Here is a 10,329-nt window from a genome sequence, read left to right as displayed (position 1 = left end):
GTTTAAGATATCGAGACTTTGTACCCTGAATTCGATCAATGTAAATCATAAGCTTGAATTGTGACTGTTATCTATGGTTCATGGTTGTGTGCACGTGATCTTAGTGAGTGAGTCCTGGCGAGAGCTGGGCAGGCGGTCCGCCGAACCCTCTGGTACGCCTTAGGGGGAGGTGGGGTCGTCACAATTTCAGGATGCCTATAACCAAATTGTGCACCACAGCCATGGTCCAGAAACTGTGCGTCCTGATCTGAATCCTATCACCGCTTTTTAGTATCAAAATCTTGGAGCTGCACCAGCATATGACAATTTTCAAAGGTAAGTTCAAGGCAGAAAACAAGCACAGCCACCTTATTAAGTTGTGTAAGCTTTTCTGTTAATAACACAACATGGAGTAAGCCTACCTCCACCAATTGTAGCTTCAGGTAACCGTTCGATGGAGTACTTGTGCTGAGTAATGTACATTATTGGTACACCAGGGACCTACTTGAAAATCAAACCTCAGTTACATTCCAATTCTGGAGAATAGTAAAATGACATGAAATTAATAATCAAGCATATCACACCTTCCGCATCCTTCGCTTTAAGTCTCGATCACATGTTGCAACAATGTAACATTTGTGCTGTTTTCAGCAAACAATAGGTTAGAGCAGGAAAGAATAAAAGCAAAGGAACAGCTTAACCATTAGTTTCTGCATTCGCTCCCATTGACAAGTAATAATACATAGCAACCACCATCACTTCATTGGAGATTAAGTTCAGAAAGCTTTCATGTGTGATAAACATATTGAAAAAATACATAAACAAGATCAGTTTACCTTAGTTTTGAGACACCACAAATTACAGAATTTATTTAAGTGAGATTATACCTGATTGACCCTTTCTACTATGCAATCATCAGCATATGTTCCTTTATGCGTACAGGGAAGCCTTTCAAATCGAGGATCCTTTGCGATTCTGGTAAAAGCAAAAAGCAAAAACAGAAAAGTTTGTTATTCTTAAGCATAGAAATTTAACATGCATTATGCATAAGATACAAAGAACACTTGGTAGTTAATTAGTAATTCTCCTATAGAGTATATCACGATTTATTCACAATCTAAAAATGCAAGGGCCTAATTTTTTACCCAAATTGGTCTTCCTCTTATGAAGACCAAAGTTTTAGGACCACGTAACCAACGTATAACCTTATTCAATAACATAACCATGCAGAATTGCAACCAAAAGACATGAAGAATATTGGATTAGAAATTTAATATGTGAAAATAATATATCATCTATTATCATCTACCACGTTCTTAACCAAAAACACAGGTAATGACCATCTGAGTTTTCTTTCAGCTTGTTCAAACACTAAGCTAAATGATAAGAGCATTTTATGGGAACAGAAGTTCAGGAAAAGGTAAAGAAACAAGATTATACCTTAAAGCAACACGATATTTTTGACCCAGCTTCTCAAGCTCAGCCATTACACAGTCAGTGATACAAGGAGTGCCTGTAGAAAGATCAATAAATGATATTAGCTTAAGAAATGTGTTCTGGGTAGAAACTGGTAAGAATGACAGCATAAAACAGAGAAGTCAGAAATGTTCAGCACATATCTAGACCAACAGATAAAATGTCTACAAACTCAATTTTGATTATGAGATTCTTTTCTGCACAGTATACAGCACTTAAGCAAGGTGCACATTGACAACTCAGGAATCTTGAGAGTTCTAGCTTCAGCAACCAATAATCCCATTATAGAATGGCATTCCACAGCTATGTTGGAGAGTTTTTACATCCCCCCTCTTCAATTTAGTGACTTCTTCTGGGATATTTGAAAATCACAAGATGAGCTATGAGTTGATTTTTTGTTCCTCTAATTGATACATGACAGGGTAAGATGTAGTTCTCATGTGGTTGACTAAAAATAAGTTGCCTATAGAAAATGAAGACTACTCATTTTACTCCAGTTCCCAGAAACAAATGACGTAGAGCTCCTTGTTGCATTACATCAACCATAAAGTTCACTTGAGCGATCAATTCCCCCGTTTCACAGAAACAACATGACGCAACCATGTCCTTTTTAAATTATGAGCAGAAATATCAAGATACAAGAACTTGATAGCATAGTCAATTGATTACCCGATTTTACAAAACAAGAAGATGCAAAAATAGACCTTCTTGTGTTTTGAGCAGAAACATTAAAGTGAAGCCATTCAGAACACTAAAAAACTTTAGTAACAATAATAAAAAGGAGAAGAGAAAAAACAGAAAAATAACAACAAAATTGACAAACAGACAATGTTGATAGCAACAATAGAAAAAATGATTAGATGGCATGCTTCAACTTACATTTTGCATACAAGCAATCCATCATTCCTTTCTCCAAATCCAACTGAATAGAAAGTTTAAAACCAACAAGGAAATCAGTATTTCACTCAATATGTCCTCACAAAGGCAATGATCCTATCTCATCTGTTATGCAAAAGCAAAGTTCCCCTCCACTCCACCCCACAATAAAATGTGACCGGTGGGAACCATTGTCTTTCAACAAAATAAGACCAAATATAACTGAAGATTAACCTACTTTTGTGGACATATTTTACAATCTCTGCTACGTTTCATGCTAATATCTTAACTAAATTAACTACCATTTTAGGCTCTTAGATAAGAAAGAAGAAAACTAAACTATATAAACACGTGTATAGTTTCATCCATGTATCAACCCACATTTTAGCACCCTTCCAAAAGAAATCCTTTTTTACAAAAGATTCACTATAAATGATAGGGCAAAGCACCACAATCACAGCACCAAATACAAAATCATAAAAATGGTTATCTTCTGATTAAAGCATTACATCTCCTTTAACAAATATCATCAAGCGAAGACTTGTCATATACAACACCAAGAACATATGCAACTAAAATCCAGAGCACTCACTTTATTTTGAATAGAGAAATTGATAAAATTAGTATCGACCAATATCCTGTACGGCGGACCCAATGCAGTATTGTGCTTGAAGAAAAGTGCAGATGAAACATTTGGTCTGCATCACACAATCAACAACTCTCACTCAATCAATACACAAACAGTGACTTAATGAAAAATATATCCCAAAAAAGGCAAAATCTTTGAACATAATCCTCTAATTAACAGTCCCTATTCCTCATCTTAGAACAAGAGTTGGATCCCAACCATCCACATTCCCCTCCCCTTTTCATCCTTCCATCCCCTCCCCTCTTCCAAAAAGTAAAACTATACAAGAATAATTCTTCGAATCAAACAAAACCCACCACTAAAATTCTTCTTCATTGCATCATAATGATTGTTCTATTCCAGCCTTCCCTCCCCTTCCCTGCCCTCTTAAAAGAATTATTTACAAAATAAAAAAATTGAGCTAAAAAAATGGAGTAAAGGGGTAATGCATACACGTTTCTGGGAAGCTTCTCCTTAGTCAAATCTTTCTTGTTAGGGTTCAAAACCTCCTCTTTATGCCTGAGCATAAAGAAAATTTCAATTCATGAGCAAATTTATACAAAAAAAAAAAGCTGACCAATTGTGAATTTAGATACATAAAAGGAGCAAAAAGCTGAGCTGAGAGCTTACTGTTTAATGGCTTTGGAGGTGACCATTTTCTTCATCACGGCGAATTTCGGTGCCTTCTTAGCTTTCCCCATTTTTTCCCAGTTTTCTTGGTTCGGCGATTGATTCAACGCCGGAAAAAACCACTTCAGCGGTGGAACCTGCAAAACCCCAAAAGCCTTTTGATTCTGCAAAGATGCGGTTGGCGGTTGGGTTGGGTAAGGCATTGATGGTTGGTTTCCGGTTCGACCATCCGGGTCTTTTACTCGGTTCGACCATTGGGCCTTTTGTCTGATTTTGACTTTTCATAAAGTTTCATGTGATTCCACACACCAAGTGTTACTTATTACAGGTAGAGTTGTTAAGCCAAACGAGTAGCTCGAAAACTCGTTAGAACTCGGCTCGATAAGGCTCGAGCTCAGCTCGTTAATTTCAATTAACGAGTCGAGCTCAAGCTTAAAATATACTCGTTTAGTTATCGAGCCGAGTAAGCTCGAATTCCCTTCTTTATCGAGTAGCTCGATTGAGCTCGATAAAGAAGGGCATTTTTGTCATTTTAGCAGTTAAAGAGCAGAAATTTGGACTAGGTTCGATACTTTGATTGCATCATTTCATTCTTCTTTTCCGCCTCTGCCTCTCCGTCGCAACCCACAGCCAGCAATACTCCAACAAAGCAACATTCCTGCTTTCCACACAATCGTTGGCCTTCCTGCTTTCCACCAAAATCAACTAGTCCACCAGCATCTCTGTTTTCTTCCATTAGCAACCGGTCCACCGCCACGGCCAAAACCAGTCTCCTCCAGTTAATCTTTGCTCTCTGGCCTCCACCAAAAATCACCGCAAGCAACCATTGACCAGTCCAATTTGACTGGTTTCTCTAATCCATCGTGATTTCTGGTAAGTGTTGTCTCTTTTCATACGTAAATTATCCTAACATGACAAGAATTCCCTTATGATAGGAACATAATCCTCATATGTTACTACCAGAGCAACTCTTATCTTTGGGATCTGCAAGTAGTAACAAACTTCTTGTTATTGTTTTATATAAATTACAATAATCAAATCATTTGATGATATAGAAAGATAGAACTTTCGGCCCAAAAAAAAATAATAATGGACTTTGATGAGTTTTCTTGTCATGATAAATAAAGAGTAAAATAGATGCATAGAAAATATGTAATTACAGCAGTACTGGAGTTTTATTTTTTCCTGAGCCATGCTGGTAATAAGGCTGCTTGCTGGAAATTTTGGCCTTTGCGATTGGGCTAGAGCCACATTTTTGGCCTCCTTAGTAGGTCTTATCCACAAAGCTTAAAACTCTTTCTCAGTCAATGGATTTTGTTGATTACGGATTTTAGCTGTGTGATGTTTGATTATTTATCAGATTAATTCTTTGTCTACTGGAATTCATAAGCGTTCTATGGTAACCATTCAGATAATGTGCACTATATTTTGTTAGGGATTCAATGATGAGGGTCCTTCCAAACGAATGTAGTCATACATAATTCCTTGGAAAGGATTGCTGCTTTTTGCTTGTGTCAAAAAAATAGTATTATCCCCTTCCAAGAGTTCAGAACCTGCTATCAATATTGAAAAGCCAATATAGTGTTTGCTTATTCTTCATGTTATTACACGGCCTTGTGGGAGGGAGGGAGGGAGCAGTCCAACTTTCAACTTTTTCCCCTTTCGGCTTTTCCAGATGTTGACCACCCTGACTGAGTTTGATTCGGATTAACTTGAGCAAAGAACTAGTCTTTCTTATAGTTACTGATAGTAAATAAGTAATAGTTTTTGTTACCTAGCACTTTATCTGATAGTAGAGGTTTTTGTTAACTTTTAGAATGCACTGCATTAAGTGGTTGAGTTATTAAATATCATATGGACTTGACTGCATATGTTCCTGCATATGTTCCTTATGGACTTGACTCAAGTATATTTTCCCTTTTAAATAATAGGTATGTACAGTCCTCCATTTCATTCATACCAAGGATCGTCAACAAGTCCTATTATGGAGGTTGGAAATGAAGCTGTAGATCAAGAACTTGAGGTGGAGTCTAAAGCTGATGAGATGAGCGAAAAAGAGCTGGACTTAGATAACTTAGAGTAGCAGAATGAAGGAGCAGAAACAGGGGAAAAAGGTCCTGTTGAAGGAGCAAATCCGTTTGAAAAAAGCAACGAAAAAAGAAGTCAACAATATGGAAGGATATGACAGTAGTAAAACAGCTTGATGGAACATTGAAAGTGCAGTGCAATCGCTGCAAAGAACTATTTGCCAAAAGCCCATCTGGAGCTACTTCTCAACACAAGCGTCACCTCAAAAATTGTCTACAAAAGAGGCTGGCTGTTGGGGAGGAAAATCAAAAGAGGCAGCAAATGTTATCCTTTACCGAAGGACCCTCGGATGGTATAACTTCTATAACTAATTTCTCCTATGATCATGCTAAAGTACGAGAGTTAGCAACTCATATGGTTCTTATACATGAGTATCCTTTCTCTATGTTGGACCATGTTGTTTTTAACAAGTTCATGAAAGTTGTATCTCCATTTTATAAAAAGATTAACCGGCAAACAGTAAAGGAAGATTGTGTGACTGCTTACATGCCTGAAAAGAAAAGGCTGAGAAATATATTAAAATGTGCCAATAGGGTTAGTATAACCATAGATTTGTGAAAATATAGTCAAAAAATTCAATACATGGTTGTGACAGGGCATTTTGTTGATAGTGATTGGGTGTTACAAAAATGGGTTCTAAATTTTTGTAATGTTCCACCTCCTCACACAGGAGTAATTATTGCCGATGCTTTAAGTAAGTGTTTTTTTGAGTGAGGGATTGAGAATAAGGTTTCTACTATAACTGTGGACAATGCTTCTTATAATGATGTATGCATTAGGAGACTTAAAGAGGATTTCTCTCTAAGAAAAATGTTGAGTATTGGAGGAAAAATTTTTCTTGTTAGGTGTTGTACCCATATACTTAATTTGCTTGTTCAAGATGGGCTTAATCAAATTGTTGATGTGATTGATGTTGTTCGAGAGGGGATTAAATATATGAAAAATTCAGAGTCTTGTCTCAATGACTTTGCCAAAATAAAAAAACAGCTTCAATTGCCTTCTAAAAAACTCATTTTGGACTGCCCAACTAGGTGGAACAACACTTATTTGATGTTGGCTTCAGCTCTAGAGTTTAGGGATGTATTTCCCAGGTATAGGTACATTGATCCTGGGTTTCATTATGTCCCAAGTGAGTACGAGTGGATGAAAGTTGAAGAAGTATGTAAATTTTTTGGTATTTTTTATGAGATCACCAATGTTATTTCTGTAACCGATTACCCAACAGCTAACCTTTTTCTTGTAGACTTGTATAGGATTAAAGAGCTATTAAATAAAAAAACTCTCAATTTTTCTGATCATATTAGGTTTATGGCTGAGAGTATGGCACAAAAATGTGACAAGTGTTGGGATGAAAGCAATGTCTTGATGTCTTTGGGTGCTATTCTTGATCCGAGGTACAAAATGGTCTTTGTTAATCATACATTCCCAGTTATTTATGGAAAGGATGCAATCCCTAGGTACATTGATGAGATTAGATGCATTCTTTATGACCTCTATAATGAATATGTGGATGCTCACATCTCATCTCATAGTGAGGAACCACAAAGGGAAGCTGGAAAACGAAAACATGCAGAAATTACAAGTAAACCTACCCAAGGGGTTGCTAAAAAGCTTGGAGTTAATGTTGTAATTGGAAAAGAAAAATTTCAGATGATTGTTAGTGAAATTGACAAGGCTCCCCCTGAAAAATCATATTTAGATGTTTATTTGGAAGAGAGCATGTATGTTTGTGATGCAAATGCAAATCTTGATGTCTTGGGTTGGTGGAAAGGGGAAAGGTGGAGGTTTCCTATATTCCAGTTACAATCGTGGCGTCCGAATCTACTTTCAGTGTTGGTGGTAGAATAATAGATGATAGGTGTGCTTCTATGTTTGTTGAAATGGTGTAAATGCTACTTTGTGGGAATGATTGGATCTGCAATCTTCATGGGTTAAAAAACAAGTCTCGTGTAAGTAAAATATATCTTCTACTAGTTGTTTATTTTGGCAGCTCATTTTATCTTGTTAAGAGTTGTAACTTTCTTGTTTTCGTTTTATAGGAACCACTCGATGTTTCCGAATCATCTACAATTGAAAAAATTGATCTTTCGGACATTTGAAGGCTGTTTTCTAGAATATGTGATGCTGTTTCTTGTGATTTGTGAAGCTGTATTTTTCTTATGATTTCTGAAGGGGTTGCTGTACTTTTTCTTGTGATTTCTGAAGTTCGACAATTTTTTAGCTGTGTAGCAGTGTTTTACATAGTTATTTGGCTGCAGTTTGTGCGTTTATTTGGCTGGACAAAACCTGTTATGGTATATTGGCTCTTATCGATGTTGTCTCGTATGAAATTAGGCTGTAGTTTGTGTATTTGTTGACTTTTATTCCTAGAGTTTGTGTTGTATGGATGTTATGGTCTTATATGTTGTCTCGAATGAAATGTGGTTAGAGTTTGTGTATTCTTGAATGTGAATGGCATTGGTTGCCAATCCTATCAATTTTTGTTGATTTTTGATAGCATAACTCTAGCCAATTATTACCATCCGCAGCCAAATATTTCGTTTATTAGGTTGAATTAGCCTAACTCCAGCCAATGCAATCCTTCATGGTATTAGGCTGGAGTTTGTGTATCTGTATTGAATGGAATTATGTTGGACTTCGTATTTGTTGAGTGCTGGACAAATTTTTGGATCTATTGAATGGAATTATGCTGGAGCAGGACTTCATAATAACTAATTGCTAGACAAATATTTCGAAATCGATTCTCGAGCTCGGGCAGATATTTCGAGCTCGAGCTGTTTGTGATAAACGAGTCGAGCTCGAGCTCGAGTTCGAGTCACATTTCCATTTTTCGAGTCGAGTTCGAGTGCATATCATGGCTCGTCCGCACGGTTGAGCTCGTCGTTCAGATACTCAGCTCGACTAACAGTTTACAGGTAACTATTAAACACAAAATATGGTGAGCATTTTTTTACATTCAGGGGAATCAATTGTGAGTTTATATTCTATTTTCATGTATAAGATTTTAACTATAAATTTAGATTATGTATTATGCATTAAAACTTGTTCATTAGCGTACAAATGCATGTAAGAATTCAAACTTGAGAGATGTTGATATACTTTTTTCTTTTTAACTTGTGATTTGGATAACAAATTTTGCAAACAACATATGAATCCCTATTCACTACAATTATTTAAACTAGAGTATATAGCAGAAAATGGTCATTCAAGTATTTAAAATCGTACCATTTGGTCACCAAACATTTTTTAATCAAAAAGGCCATTAAACACGCGAAAGTATATATTTTTAAGTCAGTTTGTTAAATTCTAGTATTAAGATAGCTAGAAAGGCATCGGCTTGAATAGTACACTTGGATTTTAAGGGCAAAAATGCCTCACAATCTTTGATGCATATTTAAAAAACATAAGGATTTTTAAAGTTATCAAACTTTACTAAACCTCTGTTTGGATCCTTCAGTTTTTCAAAAACTAGTTTTTCAAAGGTACTTTAAAAAGTAGTCTAATTTTTTTTAATTTTCAAAAAATATCCCAAAATATACTCTAAAAACTCTGCTACAGTAAAATTTTTCAAAGATACCCCAAAAAATAGTTAATTCAAATGGACCCTCTTACCAGATATCAATCAAGATTTCTAAAACAGTGTTAAAGATTGCAATCATAATCTGAAGAGAATAGATACAGTTTGGAAACTGAGAAGGTTCTTCATTTTTTCAAATGCGTTTTAAAAGATTATGAGATACTTTTACGATTGAAAAATTAAGCGCACTACTTATGTGATTGCCATTTCGACTATCTAAACATCAAAAGTTAATGGAATAACAAAAAAAAATGTATACTTTTATGAGTTAAGTGATCTTTTTGGCAAAAAAAAAGGAAAAATTTGGCGACTAAATGATGAAATGTTAAATAGTCACGTGTCCCTTTTTGTCATTTGCTTTTTAAATCACTAAACTATCATTGTCACTCGTCACCTCTTTAAATAAAATTTGAGATAAATTAAATTTTAGTATATTAGAATATGTACTGTATTTTATTTTTATAAAATTTACCCCAAAAAATCTAATATATTTTGGTTATATTTGTATATTTCAAATTTGTGTCACTCTCGTGACAAGTACTTGCTTTTCTTTTACACTCATTTTGGGCCGCTAGTCAAGTCATTGACAAAACTGCATGGGCCACGCTCGGGCGAGAACGGAGAGAGGCCTCGGTTAGTAGAACTTTCTTCAGATCCTTTTCTCAAGGTGATAAATAGACCATTTTCTTGGGTTTTTTTTTTCCATAGAGAAACATTTCTCGCACCGCTGCTGCTTCTTCTTCTTCTTCTCGCTCAATCTGTAAGTTTTGATCTTTGCAGAAACTGGGTCTTTTGGTATTCATTTAGATTTAGCATTTTTTAATGTTTTTTCCCCTTGTTCTAATGGAGAGCAATATATAATATGTTGTTTTTATTTTTTTTGGGGTGGTTAATTGGTTAAAGCTCTCAAAGGATTCTTACATTTGAGATCTGGGTTGTAAGGTTTTTCAGTTTCTAGGATTTAGGTACCTTATTCGACTGTTTCAATTTGTTGTCCGTGTTTTCAATTTTCAATATTTTTCCCTTAATTTCCACTTTTTTAAGTCATAGCTACTCTTTTTTTTTTAATTTATTT

The 10,329-nt window shown here is 35.6% G+C and overlaps 3 protein-coding genes across 3 annotated transcripts in view; 1 reads left to right on the top strand and 2 right to left on the bottom strand.

Moving 5' to 3' along the window:
• Nucleotides 1-219: 219 nt before the first annotated feature.
• Nucleotides 220-3,768, bottom strand: LOC113778796 (rRNA-processing protein FCF1 homolog). Its single transcript, XM_027324294.1, has 8 exons — nucleotides 3,590-3,768; nucleotides 3,413-3,478; nucleotides 2,924-3,029; nucleotides 2,335-2,377; nucleotides 1,420-1,492; nucleotides 867-954; nucleotides 402-480; nucleotides 220-287 (listed from the first exon to the last, which is right to left on the bottom strand). Exons 1-8 carry the CDS (start codon nucleotides 3,658-3,660, stop codon nucleotides 274-276), a joined length of 540 nt encoding a protein of 179 aa, XP_027180095.1. The 5' UTR covers nucleotides 3,661-3,768; the 3' UTR covers nucleotides 220-273.
• Nucleotides 3,769-5,573: 1,805 nt separating this feature from the next.
• LOC113776765 (zinc finger BED domain-containing protein RICESLEEPER 1-like) lies at nucleotides 5,574-7,525 on the top strand. Its single transcript, XM_027321825.1, has 2 exons — nucleotides 5,574-5,668; nucleotides 6,457-7,525. The coding sequence occupies exons 1-2, from the start codon at nucleotides 5,574-5,576 to the stop codon at nucleotides 7,523-7,525; spliced, it is 1,164 nt and encodes a 387-aa protein (XP_027177626.1).
• Nucleotides 7,526-9,295: 1,770 nt separating this feature from the next.
• Nucleotides 9,296-10,329, bottom strand: part of LOC113776764 (alpha-galactosidase 1-like) — an 11,971-nt gene continuing 10,937 nt past the window's right edge. Inside the window, exon 8 of the mRNA XM_027321824.1 lies at nucleotides 9,296-9,308. Within this exon, the coding sequence (XP_027177625.1) occupies nucleotides 9,296-9,308 (13 nt within the window). The remainder of the gene's footprint in view (nucleotides 9,309-10,329) is intronic.

Source organism: Coffea eugenioides, chromosome 7, assembly GCF_003713205.1.
Source record: "Coffea eugenioides isolate CCC68of chromosome 7, Ceug_1.0, whole genome shotgun sequence".
NCBI classification, from domain to species: Eukaryota; Viridiplantae; Streptophyta; class Magnoliopsida; order Gentianales; family Rubiaceae; genus Coffea; species Coffea eugenioides.
The sequence above is the reverse complement of the archived record's forward strand: the minus strand, read 5'-3'. Positions and strand labels throughout refer to the sequence as shown.